Source organism: Molothrus aeneus, chromosome 4 (genome assembly GCF_037042795.1).
Source record: "Molothrus aeneus isolate 106 chromosome 4, BPBGC_Maene_1.0, whole genome shotgun sequence".
NCBI classification, from domain to species: Eukaryota; Metazoa; Chordata; class Aves; order Passeriformes; family Icteridae; genus Molothrus; species Molothrus aeneus.
The window spans coordinates 7,058,349-7,082,774 of record NC_089649.1 but is presented as its reverse complement, the minus strand read 5'-3'; the positions used below and the strand labels follow the sequence as shown (position 1 = coordinate 7,082,774).

Here is a 24,426-nt window from a genome sequence, read left to right as displayed (position 1 = left end):
GGCATGGCAGCACCAGGCAGCTGTGTGAATGTGTGATGTGAGGGGCCTGAAAGCGCTGCTCAGCTCTCAGCTGGGGCAGCAAGGCTTCTGTTTTGCTCCTTAGTTGCTCTCTGCTTACCTAAAACTCTCTTGAGCAAAAAACAGGGAGCAAAAAAGATTAAATTAAATCCCCCTCAGTGCCTTCAAAAGGCAAGCATTGTGCACTGACTGTTATCCTGACACTTCCCCATCCTGTGTGGCTGTACAGAGCTGTGATTGTCAGTGACAAAAGCAGAAAGGCTCCTAAAAGTGAATCCTCTCAGTGTGCTGCTCTCCTGAATTCCCACTGCTTTCCTCATGTTCCTGCTCTGTGATGTAGGATATCATCTACCTAGTGACTGATGAAAAGACTCTTCTGTAACCAGCAGTGCCAGCCCTTTCCAGGTCCCTGATGCCACTTTGGTGTTGACAGAAATGTGTTTAAATTAGAAAGACAGCGCAGAAGAATGAGGGTTTACTGACATCATGGTTCTGGCTTTGGCACCAGGTTTTGTAGAGGGCAAGTAACCCTTGAGTTCTTGAGTTTGACTCTTCAGCTGCACAGCCAAGTGCTCTGTGTCCTGAGGATCTCATTGGTACCCAAAGCCAAGACCCAGCCTCTGAAGACAGAATTCTTGAAGTCTGTTGTACCCTAAACAGAAAACATTGGCATTTCTGTACTAGAACTACTTTAACAAAGTCTAGAGATTTTCCCTGTTCTGCATCACTAGAGAATTGAGATGTCTCTTCATACTCTTTTATTTCATACATGACAAATCATTTCCTGAGGCAGGTGCTGTGTGGGAATTCACATCCCTCACACTTGCTGGAAGAACAGATTGCAACACTTTGAAAAGCTTTTGCTCTTGAACTGAATATCCTACAAGGGGCAACATGCTGCTGATTATTATGAGCCTGGTTTTGACAGCTGTCTTTGTTTAAATGTTTTTTTTTTTGTGTTTGTGTCAAATTATAACATCATGTTAAATGGGTTGACTTTTTCTAATTCCAAGGATGTTGGTAAGGAAGAGGAGAGAGACTCAGAAGCTGTGAGTTTTACTGCCAGCTCTGCCACACTTTTCCTTGTGATTCTGGCACACCTCTTCAGAAAAAAACCCTCTTTTCCTTTTCTCTCTAAAATGGGGATACTAATATTTACCAGCTGATCAGCAGTGTTGGTGTGATTAATTCATTAACCTTTGTACAGCCCTTTGGGAATCTGGTGTTGTGTATACACGTGGAGCACAGTGCGAGACCCCAAGGGACTGTTCAAATTCCTTTGGTGCTATTTAGGGCTGGAGACACATCTCACTGAGAATGAAGGTGAGGTAAATCCTCCTGACCCATCCTGTACCTGCTCTCATGAACATTTTGGGATGATAATCTGAAATAAGCACTGATGTGATTTAAGAGATGCACTGAATGTCAAAGTTGGCTACTGAGTGTTTCTTTCTGTTATTAATGCAGGTGAATTAAAGGAAATCAAACAGGACATCTCCAGTCTTCGCTATGAACTGTTGGAGGATAAGTCCCAAGCAACAGAAGAGTTGGCAATTTTAATACATAAACTCAGTGAGAAACTAAATCCCAACATGCTGAGATGTGAATGATTCAACAAAGGAACCGTGGCTTCGACTACAGCACAACTATTTATTGGCAATAATATTTCAGTATCTTATACTTGAAAAAAATGTATTGTAGATTTTTAGCACTAAATAACTTTATGTACAGCTTCTCTGGAATTTAGTCTTAGGAACTTTTATTAACTCATCACAAAAAGATTGCTCTCTTCATTTTAATTGTCTAAAAGCAAGAACTATCATAACTTTTTTTTTTTGCATTTATGCATTAAAAAGGTATAATGGTATCGATTGCTGATATTTTAACAGGTTTATGATTACATATGGAGAATTCTTTGCACTAAATTTGCAAGACAAAAAATTAACAGATACAGCGTAATACTCTGTTCCTTGCAGTGTCCAGGTACAAAATAGGATTTTTCATACTACAATAAACCAACCTAGAGATGAGTGGAGGATTACTTGAAATCTTTGTTCTTTATTAGTGGTGCTAGTAACGCGTGTAAGCCCAGAACTCATGGTTATGACCACAAGGAATTGTTGAGACCCAGGTAAGTGGGAATGCGATGGCAGCAGCGCTATTTAACATGTCTGTGTATTCACGTACCCGCACCGACCCTTTCTTAATTCAGTGTGTTTACCCTGCGGAGAGTAAGGACTTAGACCTGCCCTGCACAGGGTCTGAGTTAAAAAAATTTTTCGTTTCGTTGTTAAACAAACCCTTCCTCCCGCACGGTTCGGCACCGAGCCCGGCAACCCCCTCGGGGCCGTTCCCGCGGGAGCCGCCCCGGGGCGCTCCCGCCTCTGCCCGCCCCTTGCCCCGCCCCGGTGAATTCCAGCCAATCGCAGCGCCCGTCTGGCCAAGTCCCCGCCCCCGTCCGCCCGCCCAGCCAATGGGAGGCGGGCCCCGCGCGGAGGTTGCCGCGGTGACGGGCGGCGGGCGCGCCGTGCCCGCGGGAGGGACGCGCGTCCCGCGGAGCGATGGAGCCGAGCCTGGCACGCGTGGATTACCTGCAGGTGGGCACGGCAGCGCCCCCGCAGTGCCCCGGCACGGGGACGACGCGGAACGGCCCGCCCGGGGCCGAGGGGCCGCCGTGCCACGGGGCCTGCGAGCGGCCCGAGGCGCGTCCCGGCGCTCCGGGCCCCGCTGTGCAGCGTCTCTTGCATCCACAGGTGGGAGTCACGGCGCAGAAGACGATGAGGCTGCTGCCCGCCTCCGGGAAGAAGGCCACGCAGAAGGTACCGAGCGCCCGGTGCTTCGCTGTCTCTCATCTCTTCTGGCTCATCCTAGCGTTAAATCAATTCCAGATTTCCTTAGATATAGGACGTCGTAGGGAAAGACTGTGCAACCCCATGTTGGGGGGTTTGGAAAACCTTTTTTTTGGAGAAAAACAGAAAAAAACCCCTAAATTTGTGATTGGAGAACTTCAGAACCAGGAGGGGATTTCTGTAGTTTACAGCATTGCTGAAATCACAAGAGAGTTCTTCCATAATTCTCTATTTTGGTTTTACTAACGCTTAAGACTAGAGGAAATGGCCTGAAGCTGAGATGTAATAACGTTACTGGTATACCTGATATGTTACCTGAAGTAATAACATTGCTGTTTGGAGGGTCAAGCATTGGAATAGGCTGCCCAGGGAGCTGGAGGAGTCACCATCCCTGGAGGTGTTTAAGAGGTGTCTGGATCTGGCACTGGGTCGGTGCCATGGTTTAGGGGTTACAGTAATAATGACAACTTGATGGTTGAATTTCATGATCTTAAAGGTCTTTTCCAATTTTGATGATTCTATAAAATATTTATTTTTAAGCATTTCCTCATTTAGTTGAGTAAACCTTGTTAGGGAAACTCAATATAAATAGCTGCATTTTTTTTCCCTCAGTAATAAAGTCTTAGTGTGAAAATACAACTTTTCCCAAATACGTCTTCACCTCATGGTTGCTGAGTTTACAAGTAGAAGCAGGAAAAGGATTGTAAATGCCTGTACTTGGACTGCTGTTCCATGTCCTATTTCTAGCATTTTTAAAGATCTTTAAAGTATGTAATTAAATAGTCCTTAAATATTTGAAGTCCTTAAATATTTGAAAATACAATTAATTTTATAATAGAGGGACTATTTACAATAGCATGTAGTGACCAGACAAGGGGGGATGGCTTCAAACTGACAAGAGAGTAGGTTTAGATTAAATATTAGGAAAAAATTATTCCCTGTAAGGGTGGTGAGGTACTGGCACAGGTTACCCACAGAAGCTGTGGCTGCTCCATCCCTGGAAGAGTTTAGAGTCAGGTTGGATGGAGCTTGAGCAACTTGGGATAGTGGAAGGTGTCCCTTTCCCTGGCAAGGGGCTGGAGCTGAGAGATCTTTAAGGTCCCTTCCAGCCCAAACCATTCTGTGATTCTATTAAATACAGGAAGAGCATTATGTAAAACTGCTGTTGTGTGTGTAATAAAAAATAATAATGTGTTATACTTTTCAAGGTGGTTGTTGGAGATCAGCATGGGGTCGTTACGTGCTTTGGCATAAAAAAGGGCGAAGCTGTGGTAAGTGGAGATGTTCCATTTAAAATTTTGGTTTTGGAATGTTCTTCCCAGTGAACTTTGGAAGTCCATTATTTATTCACGTGGCAGATAAGATGCCAGTGGAAGGTGTCTTGGTTGAGCTGTGGACTGATGCCTAACTGTGGTGAGGGCGTGCTGATCTCAAGCCTGGTCAAGCACAGGATTCTCCACAGTTACAGTCAAAAACTAATGTGGGAAAAAAAGTAATTTCTACACATTTTGCGCTTCAGTTAAGTTGGGCCTAAGCCTGGGCACATACACCCTTATTGTAATGGGACAAAAACCTGAAGAGATTCATTGAATCACCTTAGGGATTTGTACAAACTGATGGCTTTTTATGCCCAGCTCAATAAAAAATTATTTTCTTTCATGGGTTTTCTTCTCCAGGAAGTTGATGGTTAGCTCATAAGTATTCTATAGCAATACAAATAAATCAATGTAGACTTCTGGAATAAGAATGTAACGTGTGAGAGGGAGGGATTGTGTGTGTGTTTTTCTTTAAAATAAAAAACAAACCACAAAAAAAAAAAGAGCTGACAGCAGTGCTGAATTTTTCCTATGGATGACTTAATAACAATGAAATAATGAAGTCATAATTTATTATGTTTCAAAGCTTTTTTGTATAATAAAATATCATAAAATGCTTGGTTACTCTGTGATTCTGAAATAATTATACAGATTATTTTTGTCTGTGTACAACCCATTGCATCTTAGTTTTGCCAGAAATTGGAAAGTAAATTTCTTATCCTTTATGTTAAAAGATTACCAGAAACATGATATTGTGATTGATGAAAATTGCTTTTCTGTTGACAGCCAGTGTTCAAGACACTACCAGGACAAAAGATCTCCAGACTGGAGCTGGGAGGAGCTCTTAATACACCACAAGAGAAAATTTTTGTGGCTATAGGATCTGAAGTCAGAGGTTTCACAAAAAGAGGGAAGCAGTTTCTTTCCTTTGAAACTAACCTTACTGAAAGCATCAAAGCTATGTATGTATGATACTTTGCGTTTTTGAGAGCTGTAGCAGATTGTTAGTGTATGATTTTATGCAATACTTTTAAGCATATTGTAGGTGACACTAAGTGCCAGTCCAGCTTCAGCTTGTGCTGCGACCTGTGGGAGGAATTTGGAATATCTTGGAAGTGTGGGGGGAATTGGGAGTGGTCTGGAGGCTCACACTCTGTGTGAGCAGAGCTGGGGTTATTGCCACAGTGTGTCCTGTGCACAGAGCTCCTGGAGCAAAATCTCTTTTGGATCGTGTTGTAAGATGCTGCCACAGACAAATCAGCATAAAAAATAGAGTAATCAAATATCTAAAAAGATATTCTTAGGGATTTACCTGCAGATAGAGTGGAAATGTGAGAGTTGTAGAAACCACATGGTTTTAGTATTTATAAGGAACTCCAAAAGCTGGAACAGCTTGCAGGGCCCCATAATACCTTGGAGCTGTGAGCACAGTAGGGCATAAAAGCATAAAGGACTCCTGCTGCAGCAGAATGCTACAGGAAGTGTTTTCTTCTCCCCAGGCACATTTCAGGAGCAGATCTCTTTCTCTGTGCAAGCTACATCTATAACCATTACTGTGACTGCAAGGACCAGCACTACTTCCTCTCAGGAGATAAAATCAATGATGTTCTCTGCCTTCCTGTGGACAAAGTGAACTGCATCACACCAGTGCTTGCATGTCAGGACAGAGTGCTCAGGGTGTTACAGGTTCAAATGTCTCCTTCTTTATGTTTTATGTATGGCTTCTATGGAATTGGATTAATTATGAAGGGAACAGGGCTTAAACATCATAAGGATCAGTGTATTGTGCCTTACTTGGGAGTGTTGCTGCTGGTGCATTTCCTTTCTGCTGGTCTTTTAAAGGAAAATCATTATCATAAACGTGTAAAAAATGAGGATTAATGAAACCACTGTGAACAGGCTTTGGAATTCATAGGTGGAAGTTGATGACACATTGGTCCCTTCTAACTACAAGTGCTCACATACACGTTTAATTTCCTGAAGTCTTTATCACTTTGGGAATTCTTGCTCTCATCAATTACTGTTGCAACAAGTCTTGAGTGATATTAAGCTGTTTAACAAATTAAATTGCCAGATGAGTTCCTGGATCATTTTTAATGATAATAACGTTTTAAGAGTCCTATGTTTTATTTCTACAGATTTCACCCTGTTTTAGACTTAGAAATGATTTTCTCATAGGAGTTTGAATAAGTAAATCTTACCTTTTAGTATGATCCATAATAATTTTGTCTTTGTGGGACATTGGTTTGGTATGTGGCTGGTGTTTTGGAGTTGTTCCTTTTTTTCTCGTTTTGGGGGATTTTTTTAACAAATTAATTGAAGATTGTTTTCTTGGTCTTCAGGGGTCTAATTTGCTGTATGAAGTACAACTTCCTGGACCACCTGCTGTTCTTGCCCTGAGCAATGGAAATGGGGGTAACAAGACTTTGGATACACACATAATTAATAATACTATTGTACTGTATTTTAAAGATTTTGTAGCTTGTCTTTGTTAGTTATTTTATCTTGATTTTTAAGCAGATGCTAAAAATGCAGCATAAAAGTGACTATGCAAGGTAATTTTTTTACATATAAATATCCATAGAGATATGACTGTTTTAGGCAGTTCTGGATTATATTCACGATTAAGGCCTCTTGCAACACTAGTGAGGTCTGAGGGGTCTCATTGTGTAAAAGCAAACTGGACTTCTGGGGGCCATGCTCAGATTTTGGGTTTGTGTTTCCCTTACACATGGATTTCCATAACTGGAATACATGGATGGATGAGAGTATTGAGTAGAGCTAACATAAACTGAGCCTGGAAGGTTCAAACTTAAAATAGTTTTGATCGTCCTTCCTGCTAATCTGCTCTAACCTCACAGAAATCTCTTTAGGGTGTTAATCTGGTGCTTAATTTAGTTTCAGTTAGATTGTGTGACAAACATCCAGAGCTGGTTTGGAACAGTAGTTGTTAATTGCTGAAATTTTGGCACAACATTCACTGCTGGGTGCGTGTTGTTAAAGGACTTCTCTGGCTTTCTTCTGTCAAGTCCATTGAATGGCCCTTGTACTTCAGCCTAACTTTGCTGAAATACATAGTAATAAATACTGACTGGTTTTTAGGCAGAACTCCAGTGCAGGGGTGCAACCAAACACAGAATGGTGATAAACCACAAGGAAGTGATCAGGATGGGTGCAGTTGTCATGGATTTGTTTTCAGGTTTGAAGCCTGACAGTCCCATTGTACGTCACTAATTCAGTGTTTTCTTTTCCCATGGGCTGCAGAGTGTAAGTACACAACATTTGGAAGTTGGTGTCCTTGATTTTATCAATTCTAAATTCAGTTTCTATGTTCAGGTGATTCTGGGGAAGAAATTGTGTATGGGACTTCTGATGGGAAATTGGGTGTCATGCAGATTACTGGTACCAAGGCAATACCAAGGTGGGAAATTGGAAATGAAAAGAAGAGAGGAGGTATGTGATGTGTCTTAATTTCTCACTCTTTAGCTTTCCAGCATACCTGAGGCTTTGTTAAGAATAGGGTAATCAGGAATCTTATTCATCGATAACTCTGGAGGCATATTGTGATTATGTCAGTATGTGATATTAATATGACTGAGGTCTCTTTAATTCTTCTGATTTTCTGACAAATAATTTGATTCAGATTGTCTTGCTTTGGATTTTGTGTTCATATCATTTCCAGTATTCTAGCAAACTTTTATTTTTACACTATTTTTAAAGTGGTGTTTGTAAAACAGTGTTGATTCAAACATGATTGATTGAGATCTTTTTCATTTTTCTATTTCTAAGCGTGCATATATTTGGCAAATACACCTGCCCAACTTATGAGATATTGAGTGGTTTTAAGGTCTCTAGAGTCATAATAAAGGGTTTTGTCTGAAGGTGGAATTTGTCTCCACAATAACTGATCAAAACTTTCCCAGTTTTAGTCTTGGTGTGCTGCTTCTGGAACATCTATTAGCCCCTACTGCTTTGTAAAGGACAAGATCAGGAATGGAATGTATAAATACATTTCTATTTAATTATAATAGTTATCTCCACATTATTTTCTTAAAATGCTTCTTACTATGTCCCTAGTCTTTCTGTGAAATATGGAGCCAAAAAAGTTAACCTTGAGTCTGAAGCACGGGGGAGGGACTTCATCTTTGAGGACTCACCCAGAAATCTCATTAAAAGCTGGCCAGAACTCTCTTTCTGTGTAACTGAGTGTGGCCTGTGTATTATTGTATCAGAAACTAATAAAGATGAAGCAAATGGCTTTATTTTCTTCTTCATTAGGTATTCTGTGCATTGATAGCTTTGACATTCTGGGAGATGGAGTTAAGGAATTACTTGTTGGACGAGATGATGGCATGATAGAGATTTATAACTTTGAGAGTGCTGATGATCCTGTCCTTCGACATGATTATGTAAGTCCTCATTCTTCATACTCTGCTGGGGAAAAAACCCATTAATTAAAAATAAAAATCTGTATTTCGAAACTTACAGGATTGTTACTGCTAAAATACGTGGTTTGGTTTTAATTTAAGAGGTTTGTAACGTTGACAATATGAACTTGAAATCAGTATGGTGACATGTAAGAACCAGGAAGTGAAGTAGTTGTGATTTGAGCAAAAATCAAAATAATGTGGAGAGTGTGTATTGAAGTTTTGGCTTAGTTGACTGCTGGGTGAAACCTAATCCAGAGTTGCTCTCTGAGTGAAAAACCCAAGCGTGTTGTGTTTAGTCTGTGATTTACAGGTTAATAAATGGAAGCTGCCAGGGCTTCACTGAACATACTTACTTTGGTTATCAGTTGTTTAAAATAGTAATTGGATCCTGAGGGATCATTTCACTTCAGTCAGATTGCTATTTTCTGCTGGAAAAACACTGTCTATCAGTGTTTTGCTTTCAACTTTTCAATATGTTTGCTTTGTGGAGTAGAATCTTCTACAAGCTTCTAAAATGAGTGCAGTGATATTTGCCTCTGCTTGAATGTGTTTATTTGAAGGCTTTGTCAGAGAGCATTTCATCAATCCAGGGTGGCTGTGTGGGAAAAGATGGCTATGATGAAATTTTAGCCGCAACATACTCAGGTAAGCTTCGTATCATTGACACAATAAATGCCACGTGTGGTGAGGGGATAAAATGAAGCAGGTTATGTTGTTAGTGCAACTCACACCTCTTAAAAATCCGTGTTGAAAAGATCTTTTCTGATTTCATATTTACACTTGAAAAATTTTTCCTACACTTAAGCTGTGGGGATTCTATATTTTAAGATATTCATCATGTGTTATGCATGGGCTGACTATATTTTGGTGTAAACTGCTGCTTTAATGTGATGAATTAATGAATATGTCTGAAGGAATTATTTATGATTTTTTAATATATATGAAAAATGTTGGTATACAAGCATGTTTTAATTTATTTCTCCATCTTTGGTGTAATTTCATTCCTTTTCAGCTTCACAGTGCTTTAAATGTGGTTCATTTTGATTTTAGTAGGTAATGAAGCTCCCCTGTGTGAGGCATCACAGCAGCTCTTCTGTAAGCCTTGAGCTATTGGCCTGTCTGTGACAGAGGCCATGAAAAACATGCTGCATTTGTTAGCTGGGAACTAAAATATTGCTAATTCTCTCCCTTTAATTACCTTCAGTGCTAAAAGTTAACCTATTGAAATGTCTTGTAATGAAAATCATGTCATTTGGCAAGATACAATCCTCAGTCAGTTACTGAGAAATAATGGTGTTCCAAGTACCTCTTTTAAACATTTTTGAGTGATCAAAAGTCCCTTGCACCTGACCTCACATGAATTGTGTTGGTATGATTGGCAGTACTTGGAACTGTTGCACCCTAAGTCCTTTGTGGCTTCTTTTGGTTGGAATGTTGTAAAGATCCTGGATCACAGAAGGAAGGGAAAAAGTGAAAGCCCATGTTTCCCTGTGGGCTTTCAAAGGTGATTTCTGGTAGGATGTGCACTGGACTGGTTTTGGCAGAGAACTAGAGCTATAAGCACCCATTCATCTCTGCATATCATGCCTGAGGTATCAGAATATAATCAATTAGTATTTGCTTTTAGAAAGAAATGTAACTTAGTAAGCAAAAGTATAACTTTTTTCAAGCAGCAACATCCAACCTCTAAGCCCACTGAGCAGCATCCAGTTTGCTATAAACAGATTGCACAGTTTTTGTTTTGTTTTCAGTTCTGCCAGTAATTCAAGGTTTTGTGAGAAAAAAATCCAACTGCTTAGTTAAACACTGTTAAAGAAGAATTTATTGCTCAAAGTACTTAATGAAAAAAAAGTAATGTTTTTCAATTTAAGCATGAAACCCATAAAAAATGATGCTTAGTGTCTAGGATTAATACTACAAAAAAGGATGAAATTGGGCTCAATTCTCTCTACCCAGTGTGTGGAACAAACATCACTCCACACATAAAATAGTTGAGTGTAGAATTTTCTTTTTAGCTTATAAGGAATATAAACTTCATATATTGGTTTAGGCTGGCTGACAGGACTGACTACAGAACCTGTCCATAGAGAAGGTGGATCAGGTGAAGAACTTAAATTAAGTCAAGAAATGCAGAACAAGATTTCATCCTTAAGGTAATTGTGCTAGAAAGAAATTTGAATGGAAGAATGAAAATGTTAAAAACTGAAATGTCATCTCTCCTTCCTATCTCACTGGATTTTCTTTATCACTAATATATCTAGAAGTAGAATCAAACCTTTTCAAAGTAGAAATGAATAGCAGCCTCATTTCACAGCCTTTTTCTATCTTGCCTTCACAGGATGATGTCTTAATGCTTTCTGCCTCAGTATCAGCAAGATAAAATTCCTTTCTTCCTTGCTGCTCTATAGCTTCTAAATGATGGCAGGAAGGAACTCACTATCATATTATTCAAAATGCTTTGTACTCTTGAAGGAAAAAGTTTGTCCTTTCCTGTGTCTCAAAAACCTCTTTTGGCAAGGAACACGTAAAATCCACGTGTCCATGTGGTAGAGTTTATATTTTATTTTTGCTAAGTACATTTAAGGGGAGCCATCAGTCACTTCTGGCTGAAAAACTGAGGACAGGAGATAAACACGATTGCCTTGCAAGTTTAAACTATTTAATTTCTAGTGTAGCTCTGTAGTTGCCTTTTTTTGAAGACATGATGAGTGGTTTCCCTTTTCTAGGAATGAGTTGGAACAATTGCAGATAAAAGTCCTTCAGGAACGGGAGAAATACCAGCAGTCCTCTCACTCCAGCACTGCAGTTTCCTCAGTACCTGCCTTCAGTGTCAATGACAAGTTCACACTGAACAAGGATGATGCCAGCTACAGCCTCATCTTGGAGGTGCAGACAGCCATAGATAATGTCCTGGTGCAGGTCAGTGGAGCTTTGTTCTTGGTGGATTTCTTGATGCGTAAATAAAACACTCAGAGACTTGCTAGTTCAGAAAGCCAAGTTACAGCGTCTTAAGGACACGCTTGTTAGGGAGCAAATACAACAAACTTGCTAGTTCAGAAAGCCAAGTTACAGCATCTTAAGGACACGCTTGTTAGGGAGCAAATACAACAAATTCATATTGAGCAGAGCAGCTTTACATTACCAAAATAGACCGGAGTGGCTGCTGTAACAGAAGATTTCTTTGTAACTTTGTGTTTGCTTTTGCATGTCCTAATTTAAACACCAATTAAATGGGGTGCACATCCTCACTCGCTGGTTAAGTGCCCTCTGTAGTGGAAAATTAATATCAGAATGTTATGGGCCACCTGTTCACTTCCAGTGTGGAACAGTGTCTGATTTGTGTGCAGCTGGGGAGAAATAGTCCTGCCCATTACAGCCACCTTAATTAATTTTTCCTCCTACTGTATCAGCTGAGATTAGTGCCATCTTTGGTAGTCAGAAAGAGTAGCAGTACTGAATCACCCATTTTGGGAAATGCATGAGGAGAAAAATGTGACAAGGAGGAATTTATGAGGTGATTTTTCTATAACAAATGGGAAAGAAGTATTCTAGGAATTTATTTTTCACTTCTTAATAAAAATCCTGTTTTTATTAAGGATGTCACAGAGCAATGCTAAGCTACAGCTAATTTGCCACAGTATAATATCAGATGTTTCCATAGCTAAATGAGAAAAAAATGGTTTAATCAACCTTTCATGTCTGAAAGACAGTTACAGATTTTACACTGAGGTTGTGGTAAAGCAGCCCCCCCAGGAGTTCAGGACTCTGTGAAGGGAATAAGAGAAAGATCATCATGCTACTCCAGGATTAAGTAGTAAGCTGCATGTCTGTTAGGCTTTTGCCTCTGAGATGAAGCAATCTCCTTGCCTCTCTCTGCTTCCAAAGCTTGATGACAGTTAGAGGATAAATGCACTTGGAGCTACTCAGCAATGTAAGCTCTTGCTTTTTCCCTCCTCCTGTGTTCTGCAGAGTGATGTCCCACTGGACTTGCTGGATGTGGATAAAAATTCTGCCGTTGTTAGTTTTAGCAGCTGTGATTCTGAGGTGAGTGAAACTGAAGAGGGGATGTCTGGAGAGATGGCATGATGGAAACTCTTAATATTGTGTAGCAAAAATAGAACTTGGGTGCATATATCTCTGATTTAAAATACATTCAGTTAAACTGCTCATCTGGTAATGGTGGAGAGCACAGCTTCTTTAGAGATAGTGCAGAATTAGGAGCTAAAGGCAGGTCCTGATCTAAGACAAACCTAAATATGTGCAAATATTTCCTCTTTCCCTTTTTTTTGTTCCTGAGGAGGATTGTGAGAGACATAGTCAGTATTGCTCTCTTCTCTGGATTTTATAGACTCATCTACATTTACTTCCAAGTAATTTAGGTGAAAAGTGTTACATTTCTTAGTTAATTCCTAAAAATTATCTTTAGGATGTGACAGTTCTGCTGTGTGGGGAGTCCAATGTTTGCATGCCTTTTTTTATATGTTATAACTACAGACTTAAATAGTTACAGAATTACTATTGACACTGAGGCTGGGGAGAAAATCCTGAAACCACCTTAGGATTTATTAAAATCTTCTGTAAAATCTTCTCCCTTCTAACAGTCTTTTATTTTAGTTTTAAGAACTGAATTTGTACATAATTGTTCTGCCCTGGAGCTCCCAGAAATCAGCTTTTTATTTTCAGTTTTGTGCCATTTGTGATGATTAACTTAGTGCTTTTTGGGGTGTATTTTTTACTGATCCTGCTTTAGCTTTTGCAAGTTGAACTAATTTTGCAGATGAGTGGGGTGGGCTGACATGCATTTTTCAGATGAAAAGTAATAATCTATGTCATCTTTGTAGAGATATTAAAGAGAGTAAGAGGCTTTGGTTGTATTCTTCTAACAGAGAAATTTTTTTTTTAACTCTATCATAATTAAAACTAATTGGAACATTCAAGGGAACCAAGGATTGCTTTTTTGTATTTAACTCCTGTAAATAGCTGTGCATGCATAGCAAAAACTTCACTGTAACATAGCTACAGTTAAAAAATACTAGTAGAAAGTTTGTGAATCCACAGACCTATTTTGTACTATTTTCTTGTTTAGTTCTTTTTTTTTTCCTTTTTTCAGCCAAATAGCAACTTTCTTCTTGCAACTTACAGATGCCAAGCAAATACTACAAGACTTGAACTTAAGGTAAAATGCTCAAAAATATGTTCCATAAAATTAATGGTTAGTCCTGCTTTGGAATGAAGAGTTCTCCATGTGGATCAGTCAAATTTCTACTGCTGTTTTTTTCCTGAGACCTTCTAACTTCGGGCTTGTGTTCCTTTTTATTTGTCTTTAGGATTTCTAAGGGCTTCTAAAAATATGTCAGAGGAGAGTCTGGGATCTTTCTGAGTGTCCCTAAGATGAAAGCAGTGGGGACACCACAGATTGGGAAAACACAGGATTCTGAAGGCCATGTGTAGAACTTTAAAGCTCAGGGAGGTGTGGGAGAGAAAGCTCTGGCACTGTTTATTCTCTCAAGTGTTTGAAGGAAGTTACATTGGGAACTAACAAGAGAATATAGGCTCAATTTGTATTTTGGAGAGGAAGCAAATCCTTCATCCCATGCTTATTATACTTAAAGGCATGTGGGTGTTTTGGAATTTATTTTAAGGGATCCACCAAATTGATACATTTTATGGCAACCACCACAGGAAATAATGAAGGAAATCCTGATTAGGAAAATCCTCAGCATGCCCACAGGCATGAGGTTTTCTCTTTTTTACTGCAGCCTTCTAATCTGATACATGTTTACATAAAACTCTCGATTTTTGAGGGTTTTTATTTTAACTGATCAGAAAATGAGTTAGAGGGTGTTATTTTATTAATATTCATCTACAGCATCTACACATACAGCAGCACTTGACTGGACTATGTTCCATTTAGTTTTAAATTCATCCATTTAGTTTTAAACTCATCTGCTTTATTTATAGTGGCACTATCAAGTAAATATAGTACTATAAAAATTCTTGAAATACTAGTGGCTTTCTTTAACACACTCTGAATATTCAGTAAATTTCCAAACAGTGGTAAAATTATCTTTTCCCTTTCTTTCTTCTCTGTGGGTTCTTCTTTGCTCTCTGCAGGTTCGCTCGATTGAAGGACAGTACGGGACACTTCAAGTGTATGTAACTCCAAGAATCCAACCAAAAACCTGTCAAGTTCTTCAATATCAAATTAAGCCACTTTCACTTCACCAGAGAACTCATTCTATTGACCAGGACAGGTATGTGCAAAGGAAAATCAATACCTTTTTTCACTTGGAAAAAATGACACAAGGCAGCTGAAACGTTTGCTCAGTAAATTTAAGTATGGAATTTCTAAGCCCTAACCTACACTTTTGAGCCTGTAGTTCCATTTCATGGATTTCCTAATAGAAATAATGGATTAAATGGGTTCCTTGCCACTCTTGTTTTGGGGCTATTTTTCATTTTTCTGCCCTGGGTTACAGTTCAGCCCCATGTGTTAGCAAAGCTGAGGGTGTGGTAGAAAGGAAGCTTTCCTCTGTAGGTAACTGTGTGTTTTCAGTTTCAGCCTCATCCTCTGCTCCACCCTTTTCCTCTATTTTTTTTCTCACAGCTAACTTGGCCCCAAAACTAAGCCAAGACTTTTTTACTTTTATCTCTCTGTTATAGGAGTTTTTTATTTTACCCAATTTCTGATGGATTTTTGTCCACCTCGCTAGCATCTCGTATTGCCTCCAAGGATCTGCTTGTTCAAACCAAAACTGAAAGACTGAAGGGAGAGATACCAAAGGCTTCGGTGTGCAAATGAGCTCCACCACACCTTGTTCTTGATAAAAATGCTCCATCTGAGGTTTACAGCATGGGAGGCTCTTGAAGCTCTGTCTTAGTCATATTTGCTCGTGTCAGTTATTTACCTTTGTCCTTAATTTCAGGTTTAACAACTTGCAGTGGGACATGAAAAACTTCCAACTTGTTTTTTTTTGCCTAGATCTGACATGCCTAGTGGGAGGTAATACTTGAATATGCATGTAGCTTTGCATTTTGATGTACAGAAAAATAGCTGTAATCTGCAATATGTATCTGTGCTTAGGGAGACACCTGATTTTCTACAGGATGCTGATGAAAAGGAAACAACCACATGGAACTGAACTTTTTTTACATGGACAGTGTCCCTCCTTCTTAACTATTAACTGTCCTTTTTCTCTTAATTTCACAATGCCACAGGCCCATGAATACACTGATGCTCAAAGGCCAGTTCAGTTTTGCTGAAATTCACTCCTGGGTTGTGTTTTGCTTGCCTGAGGTACCTGAAAAGACTCCTGCTGGAGAGTGCATCACCTTTTATTTTCAGAACACTTTCCTGGGAACACAGCTTGAAAGTACCTACAGGTAAAATAGAATTACTAAACCTAATGCATGCATGTGTGTTCAAGTTTATATATTTTAAACTGTTCTTCTTTTATAGAAAAGGTGAGGGATATTTTAAATCTGACAACATCTCTACAATATCCATCCTCAAAGATGTGCTTTCCAAAGAGGCTACTAAAAGGAAGATTAATCTCAACATATCATATGGTAAAAATTTTTCTCTATTTTCTTGTCCTTGAGTTCATTTGTTATTCCCATAAATGGAATATGTAGTACTCATTTGCTTGTTGGGGTTCTTTTTTACTCCTTGCTAGATGTAAATGAAGAATCTGTAAGGCACACATTAAAGCTTATCCACCCTAAATTAGAATATCAGCAGCTGCTGGCCAAGAAGGTGCACTTAATAGATGCTTTGAGAGTAAGTATCTGAAATCTTGGGGTTTGATCTTTATGGGGGGTTATGCTGTCAGATAAACTAAACCATGGCTCAAGTCAGGTGTGTGTCATTTGGGGTCTGTTCCCTTAAATTAAATTAAAGCATGTATTTCAAGTGTCTAGGAGAGAAATTTCTTCAATGAAAATTCTCTTTTTTACTGTATAACTAGTGAATAACATGTAGGATTATTGAAGATGCTTAAATTGGATGGTAGGAGGATAGGTAGGTAGGATGGATAAAGCCAGCCTTATCATCTAATGTTCTCTCCTAGCCTGCTGTTATTTTCCAGCTCTTTCTGTCCCTCTTCCCACTAACATTTATAGTTTTTTAGGTCACCCAGGCCAGATGCAACTTCTTTGCTTTGGAACTTCATCCCAGTGTCTCATAATTTCTAAATCATCTGCTTTTGAATCTTTTGCTTAATACCTTCCTCAATAGCCTTTGGGAGGTACCAGTTAGGCAGCTCATCTCAGTTCTTAGACTTTTTTCCCAACAACCAGGATTTTGCTGTCAAAAGCTCACTATCATCGAGTTGGCATTTATTATTTAAGGGGAGGGGAGGTGAAAATGTTCAGCCAGTTCTCTTTTGTCCTTTTGGGGGACTCAAATACTTGTCAGAGCTCTTAAGATGGCGGAAAAGCTGGCTTACCAGTGAGAACAGTGTGAATCTTTATTATCACTGAAAGAGTTTTACTTGGGCTTGGTTTGGGATTTAAACAATATTTTTTGGGCAAACCAGGGATTTAAACAATAATAGAGAATTAATTCTTATTGCACATTGTCTGTGCAATAATAATGGTGTTGTGCATCTTGTTTGTTTTAGACATCAAATCTTTGACAAATTTTTTAGCCACTCATTTTTTGCATGGTAACTTATTGACAGGCAGTAAAATAATCTAATGATGGATGAAAGCTGTTTTCCCAGCAGACTCACAGTGCACAACATCATTACCTCTTGTCTAGAAGAGAAGTGCCTTTCTCTGGAGGATAAAAAGATCTGTACTATCAACCATCCCAAATTGGTGTGCTGATAGACTGAGGCTTTTTAGAAGAGGCATTCAAAACTTTTTGCTGCCACAAATGGAGTGATACTTTCAGAGTTTACTTTTACCTTCAGACTTCACTGAATGCTAGCCTTTTTTAAGAATTCACTTATTCTAAAAATGAAGGTATGGTTTAGGCTTGAGTCTGCATGGTGTGATCCTGTTCTGGCTCAGAGCTGGAAGCTGAAATAAACAGGATTTTGAGAATCCAGTCTTTGAAGTGACACCAGGCATTTCATTAGCAGACTAGAAAATGAGGCACTCTGAAAATAACACTTGCTAGTTTAGAAGGGGATTGTCTTCCCTTTGAAGTACTTTCTTTGACATATCTAAGCTTCATTTCTTCTGACTTAGCTGCTCTTATGATACTTTCCTGCTGTTAGTTCTTACCATTTTAAACTGTCTTTGAGGAATTACAAGTCCATGAAGGCAATGTGGACTTCCTGCTCCCAAAATACCGCAGCATTTTGGAAGAGGCAGATCAGCTGCTGGAGGAATACAAGAGACAACCTGCACATCTCGAGAGACTTTATGGTTTGTTGACAATTCAGCTTTATTTAAATGGGGCTTAACATCCAGAGACATGGCTGAAATAGCTGCTTTTATTTAGATGATTCTTGTCTTTATGGACATGGTTAAAGATGGTGTTCAAATTCAGGATGGCACTTAAGAATGTATAAAAGTTAAGTGGCTTGGATTTGTTTACAATTAAACCATTGTTTAAAATGTCAACTTTAAAAACTCTTCTAACAACTGGAATATTTGGTACATAATCATGAGTTAAAAGTAGAGATACCTCCTACTGAAAATAATTCCTGGAATTTTACCTTTACAGGTATGATCACAGACCTCTTCATAGATAAATTTAAATTTAAAGGCACCAATGTGAAAACCAAAGTTCCTCTCCTTCTGGAAATTCTGGATGGCTGTGATCAAGATGGATTGATCGCTTTTTTTGATGCTGCCTGACAAGGAAAAAGCAGAGTAATTTTTCTGGTTTTAACCAAGGCATTTCGGTATCAAGTCAAAAACACTTTTACTCTTTGGTTGTACTGTCAGTTCTTAGGTTTTATTCATATTTATTACCATATTGGATACAGTAGGAAACTTCATATCAACTGTTGTGCATGTTAACTGTGTGCAGAGGTTTTATGTATGTACAGTGTTAATAGCTCAAGAAAGATCAGATGTAAATACCAAATATCCTCTTGGCAAAAATGTTTTCACTACTGTTTAGGATGACATGGAGTAGCCTGTCCCCCATCTGCAAGAATGGATGAAGAAACTGGTTTCCAGAAACTTGGATGGATTTGGAGGAAATCTGTGTCCTTAAGCTGTACCTAACTTAGTTTTTCTTGTTGTGTTGAGAATGTGTGAGAATCTCACCAGACTTGATGTAGCTGGTGTGTACAGAGGGGGGAGAACTCTGAATTTTAGACTGATGACAGCTCCATTTAAAGCCACGTTTGTTTAGGAATGGATGGCATTAAACTTCCTCAGTGCTTCTCCAGCCTCCCTGTGCTTCATTTCAAAACCCCACCTGCTTTCTCACTTGGTTTTATTTAAAATTAGAAGAAATGAAGCAGCCAGCGGAGACAGATCTGTTTGCAAGTCAAAAACATCAACTCCATTGAAGTGACATAGAATCACCAAGGGTGGAAGAGACCTTTGAGATCATCAAGTCCAACCACCAACTTGTCATTATCGCTGTAACCCCTAGACCACATCCCCCAGTCCCATATCCAGACACCTCTTAAACACCTCCAGGGCTGGTGCCTCATCCTAACAGTGATAATTTTTTCCTAATTGTCTCGTCTGAGGATGAGACAGGTTACCTGGAGAAGCTATGGATCCCCCATCCCATCAAGGTCAGGTTCAATGGGGCTCTGAGCAGCCTGCTCTGAGATGAAAGGTGTCCCTGCCCAGAGCAAGCTCCTTGGAACACGAGTACCTCTGTGGTCTGCGATTCTTTGATAATCGAAAGATTATTATGGTCTCATCGTGAGGCCATTTCCTCTTGTCGCCTCGCGGCGGACACCTCACTATCCCCTCGTTTCAGAGAGCTGGAGAGAGCGATGAGGTCTCGCCTTGAGCCTCCCTTTATCCCGGCCAACCCCCCCCCCATCTCCCGGGACACGTTCAGGGGCCCGGCTGGACAAGCTCCAGCTCGCTTCCCACACACGTTTCCCGGCGGGAACGCCCGAGACTCTTCTCTCTCTCCCTTGGGCGGGCGCGGGGCCTGCTGTCCCCGGCAGCCGCGCTCCCTCCCCGTGGGCTCCCCGCCCTCCTCGTCCGCCCGTGTCTGTCTGTCCGTCCCTCTGTCCGCCCCATCCGGCGCGGCCGTGACGCCGCGCTCGCCCATTGGGCGGTTCAAGAGTCGCGGGCTACTTGAACGGCGCGGGCGGCTCCAGGCGCGCCCGTCCCCGGCCCCGCCGCTCCGGCCCCGCCGTCCCCTCCGCCGCGCTCCCCCCGGCTCCTGCTGCGGCCATGCTGGCGGAGCTGGAGAACCAGGAGAACGTGCCCCCGCCGGCGGCCGGCAAAGCCGCGGCGCCGCCGCCTGCCGCCGGCACCCGCGTGGCGCTGGGGCTGCTGCGGGGGGCGCAGCAGCGCGCCGGGATCCCGCTGCAGGTGAGGGGGGAGCGGCGGGAGCGGGGCGGTGTGGAAGGGGCGGCGGCGGGAGCTGTCAGGGCCCGGCGCTGACGGCCGCTCTCCCCACAGGCGGCGCGGGGCGGCTGCGAGGGCCATGGAGCGGCGGCGGGGCTGCAGCAGCACCAACACCAGCCCTTCTCCGTCCATGTGGACGAGCCCGACGGGGAGCGGGAGCCGCGGCGGCAGCGGGGTGTCCCGGCCGGGCAGAAGGAGGAGGCGGCGATGGGGCTGCGTGCGGCCGTGTGTACCCTGGGCGAGCGGCGACCCCTGGCTCCCCTGGGCAACGCCATGGAGCTGAGCTTCGGTACGTGAGAGCTCGGCCCCGGGGCGCCGTGCAGGCCGCGTCCCACCTGCTCCCCTCAGGGCCCTGCCTGCCCCCGGGCAGCGAGGAGGAGCTCGCCCAGGGAAGGGCTCCCAGAGCCAGCTGCAGGGCTGTGGCCTGGGACGCGGGCTGGTTTGGTTCCTTTGAGCCTGCCACCAGGATGCAACAGGTCTTCCATGCAGCTGAGCCTCTGTGTTCTCTTATCCCCTGCTGTTTTAGGCCGTTTTGTAATTTATAACTTTAGCTATCAGTACCTCATGAGAGAAGCCAGATTACAAACAAAATCAACCCATAAAGCCTCGCCCTTTGCTACCACTACAGAGTTAGAAAGGGACTTTACCCAGATCCCAAGATGTAAAAGGTTTTTCTGCCAGTTAGTGGTGCAAGTGTTTTGAGGTCTTTCCAGTATGTGAAAAATGGGAACTGCCAGATCCATCTTCTGTAGCACGTGTCTGAATATCTGGGGGCTGGTTTTTCTCTGATCCGCTTAGGGAGGCTACAAAAAGCTCCGGCACCCCTGCCCTGTTTTAAGACGCAATCTAAGCTTGCAGGATCCACATCTATGTTACAAGGTAACACAGGGTGCACTGAGCACTACATAATTGCAAGAGAGTTTTCCATCTCTTTATTCTTAGCGGGAAGAGGAGAAAGGGGAAGGGGAAAACTTCCCTGTTGCCCCAACATTTCACTTTCGTAGAGCCTCCCCAACTCCCAGTCCAGCTGAGTGAGCCTGCACAAGGTTCCCTGTGCTGTGAGGAAATGATGTGATGGTGCCCATTTTAACATGGCTGTTATCCTCTGCTTAGATTCTCCAAGTATTATGGATATGTCAATAACCTCAGAAACAGAAGAGAAAGCACCAAACGTTAATAACGTGCCAGACTATATCAGTGAAATCCATTCATACCTGAGGGAAATGGAGGTGAGCTGCTGTCCCTTTTCTTATTTGCATACAGCCCATGGGGGAAGAGTTTGGGGTGGAGAAATGTATCTGAACATGAGTTACCAAGACAGTGACTAAATTAGAGCTTGCTAGAAAGGGAGAAATAAGAGCACGGGACTGCTTTATTGTGATAAAGTTTATTGTGCCACGCACAAGCTGGGAAGCAAGATTACAGAAATAGAACTTACTAATCCTAAACTCACCAGTGTTTACTTCTGATTTGTTAAACTGTGATAAATGGAGTTTAAACAGTTGCTTCCCTACCAGCACGTGGTCCAGCCTCAACTCTTATCTGTCATCTAAACCTACAGGTGAAGTGCAAGCCCAAAATAGGTTACATGAGGAAGCAACCTGATATCACAAACAACATGCGGGCTATTCTTGTGGACTGGCTGGTGGAAGTTGGAGAAGAATACAAATTACAGAATGAAACCCTGCACTTAGCTGTGAATTACATTGATAGGTTTCTTTCTTCCATGTCTGTTTTGAGAGGAAAACTTCAGCTTGTGGGTACTGCAGCTATGCTGCTCGCATCGTAAGTGAAATTGCTTCATTTCAAGTTCCACCTGCTGGTTTCATAGAGATGAAAATCTTGTGGCTGTTCTGTTGCCTAGAGCAGGACTGACTTGGGAGGGCTTCACAGTAGGATAAAAATCAGGAGTTATCCACCTAAAAGCTTGGCAGTTATCTTTGAAGTTTACCCCTGAAGTAAGGATCTGTTATTTCCAGCTGCAGCTGTCGGCATCTAAAACAGTATTTGAGGGAATATGCCTAAGGCATGTGAAAAGCAAGTTGTGCTTGCCCCCTTTGCTAATTCAGTGTGTTATTCTAGAGTTTCAGTGACTCCAGGTACTAAATTCCTTAGTCCTGATTTATCATGCTGTTGTAGCTCTAATTTCAAATCCTGGTGATTCAAGAGCTACCGAACCAACTGCAGCAAACTTGTTTGGCACCAGTGCCCAGCTCCTTCTCAAGTCAGAATTTAAATGAGCATTTCATTGAATGTTGGTGGTTTTCTAGTACTCAATTATTTACTCATAAACGTTTCTCCTGGCAGAAAGTTTGAAGAGATCTACCCTCCTGAAGTAGCCGAGTTTGTCTACATCACAGATGATACCTACACCAAGAAGCAGGTCCTAAGGATGGAGCACTTAATTCTGAAGGTTTTGTCATTTGACTTGGCGGCTCCAACAATCAACCAGTTCCTCACCCAGTACTTCCTACACCAACAGACGGATGCTAAAGTGGAGAGCCTGTCCATGGTAAGTAGGAATTCCTAGCTCAGCTCGTGTAATTAGAGAGTTTTATTGCAGATACTTATTGCACATGTATGTATATATGTATAACACTCCTATTGCCACTTTCTGTTTGGGATACTCCATTCTTATCAGAGGCTGGCACTTGGCCTGGCTCAAGCATGCACCCTTATTCAGAGGAGGCAGAGATTAATGAACTTGAAATTGGGGCTTGTTGCACTGCTAGATAGATGTTTCCCTCTCTCTTATCTACAGCTGCCACACCTACCCCCACACACTTTGGCAAAAAAAGGACTTTTGGTTTGGTTTTCTCCTCAACTAGCAGCAAGCTCTAAATCCAGAGACTAATTTCTAGAGCAGAGCACAGATAACCTTTCAGCTGAAGTTATAGTAAATCCTAGCTCTCTGGTAGGTACTGGAGGTCCTAAACACAAGTCTTTGTCTTTCTGTGCAAAGGTCAGACCTGAATAACACTCTTCCCTTTAGTTCTTTTATGTTTGTAAATATAAAATGTACTGGGAAAGCATGTGTTGGGAATGCTGTTTGGCAGTAGCTAGCAGGAGATGCTTAAAGAGAAAGTAAGTGGAAACTGATAAAAGATGTCCTTCCAGCTGATGGCAGGATTGGAAGCTCAAGTTAGGGTTCTAGAGCAACTGTTAACTTTTGGAAGGAGATGATTCCCTTTTTCATTTCTCTTGCAGTACCTGGGAGAGCTGAGTCTAATTGATGCTGATCCTTACCTGAAATACTTGCCATCAGTTATTGCTGCTGCAGCATTTCATCTGGCAGGTTACACACTCACTGGACAAAGCTGGGTACGTAGCATTCCAGCGTGAGCCTTCACAGGCCTCTGTGTGTGCTCAGTGTATTTGTACACAGTTCTGAGTGCTGGGCCTGGGCTCCAGGAATTGCAGCCCCTCTGTGCTCCTGGACTCTTAATTAGGGATTGCTCCCTGTGGCATTTGAAAAATGGGGTGGCGGGGGTGAGGTGTAAATATGGTTCAACAGGAAGCTGAAAACTCCACCACTGGCAATCAGCATAAGTGAACAGCAACATTCAAATGTCCCTCACCCTTTCTTTTTTCCCCTCAGCCTGAATCCCTGTGCAAAGTAACGGGCTACACCCTTGAAGACATCAAGCCTTGCCTCATAGACCTACACAACACCTACCTCAAAGCAGCCCAGCACACACAACAGTCCATAAGGGAAAAGTACAAGAGTACCAAGTGAGTACCTGTGGAGGTGTTAATGTCTGATTTGTCCAAGCATGTAAGTGCCTGGCAGGGTGCGGGTGTGGGATACATATATCTTTTGAGTCTTCAGGCAGACTCAATTAACCAAGTTCACCTCTTCAGTGAGAGGGTGACAAGACACTCCTTGGGTTTTTTACATGGTAGTTTGTCAGGCAATACTTTCTCTTGCTGCCTGAACTGTCAGGTAGAAACTGGAGGAATTTCCTTGACATTCCTACAGTTGGGTGATACCTAATGCTCCTGAAAATCTGCATGGGGCATGGCAGCCAACAAGCCTCAGAATGTTTCCTGCCTGCCTGGTAGGAAATGTGCTTTGCTGCAGTTATGCTGCTCTTTGTGGCAAAGAGCTCTTGAGCAAGATGACATCCTGCCTCTTTTGTTCCCTCTCTAGGTACCATGGAGTATCTCTCATTGACCCACCAGACACACTAAACTTATTGTAGTAATCAAGAGACTTATCTTTTAAAGAGATGTATATTACCAGGAAATGATGTACAGTTTTAAACATGGTTCAGGATCCTAGATATGATCACTCAGAACATGAATACA

General features: G+C 41.7%; 3 protein-coding genes across 3 annotated transcripts in view; all 3 read left to right on the top strand.

Annotated features, from left to right (window-relative positions):
- The window catches only part of TRPC3 (transient receptor potential cation channel subfamily C member 3), a 33,391-nt gene extending 31,343 nt beyond the window's left edge, over positions 1-2,048 (top strand). Inside the window, exon 12 of the mRNA XM_066548932.1 lies at positions 1,486-2,048. Coding sequence (XP_066405029.1) covers positions 1,486-1,628 — 143 coding nt within the window. The 3' untranslated portion in view covers positions 1,629-2,048. The remainder of the gene's footprint in view (positions 1-1,485) is intronic.
- Positions 2,049-2,517: 469 nt separating this feature from the next.
- On the top strand, positions 2,518-18,960 carry BBS7 (Bardet-Biedl syndrome 7). Its single transcript, XM_066549507.1, has 19 exons — positions 2,518-2,615; positions 2,772-2,837; positions 4,076-4,138; positions 4,970-5,145; positions 5,683-5,869; positions 6,526-6,598; positions 7,520-7,636; positions 8,462-8,592; positions 9,174-9,258; positions 10,664-10,766; positions 11,340-11,532; positions 12,583-12,657; positions 13,724-13,789; positions 14,728-14,867; positions 15,832-15,996; positions 16,073-16,182; positions 16,290-16,393; positions 17,865-17,988; positions 18,290-18,960. The coding sequence occupies exons 1-19, from the start codon at positions 2,580-2,582 to the stop codon at positions 18,421-18,423; spliced, it is 2,148 nt and encodes a 715-aa protein (XP_066405604.1). The 5' UTR covers positions 2,518-2,579; the 3' UTR covers positions 18,424-18,960.
- A 981-nt stretch (positions 18,961-19,941) lies between these two features.
- CCNA2 (cyclin A2) lies at positions 19,942-24,361 on the top strand. Its single transcript, XM_066548939.1, has 8 exons — positions 19,942-20,082; positions 20,173-20,407; positions 21,232-21,347; positions 21,680-21,903; positions 22,426-22,630; positions 23,326-23,439; positions 23,717-23,850; positions 24,269-24,361. Exons 1-8 carry the CDS (start codon positions 19,942-19,944, stop codon positions 24,318-24,320), a joined length of 1,221 nt encoding a protein of 406 aa, XP_066405036.1. The 3' UTR covers positions 24,321-24,361.
- The last annotated feature ends 65 nt before the right edge of the window (positions 24,362-24,426 follow it).

What these genes read in the sequence shown, in the direction of transcription:
- BBS7 (XM_066549507.1), top strand. Translation starts at nt 2,580, where the DNA reads ATGGAGCCGAGCCTGGCACGCGTGGATTACCTGCAG. An exon ending in GGAAGAAGGCCACGCAGAAG is followed by an intron (nt 2,838 to 4,075) that starts GTACCGAGCGCC and finishes ATACTTTTCAAG; the next exon opens with GTGGTTGTTGGAGATCAGCA. An exon ending in AACAAGATTTCATCCTTAAG is followed by an intron (nt 10,767 to 11,339) that starts GTAATTGTGCTA and finishes TCCCTTTTCTAG; the next exon opens with GAATGAGTTGGAACAATTGC.
- CCNA2 (XM_066548939.1), top strand. Translation starts at nt 19,942, where the DNA reads ATGCTGGCGGAGCTGGAGAACCAGGAGAACGTGCCCCCGCCGGCGGCC. An exon ending in CATACCTGAGGGAAATGGAG is followed by an intron (nt 21,348 to 21,679) that starts GTGAGCTGCTGT and finishes CTAAACCTACAG; the next exon opens with GTGAAGTGCAAGCCCAAAAT. An exon ending in GAAAAGTACAAGAGTACCAA is followed by an intron (nt 23,851 to 24,268) that starts GTGAGTACCTGT and finishes TTCCCTCTCTAG; the next exon opens with GTACCATGGAGTATCTCTCA.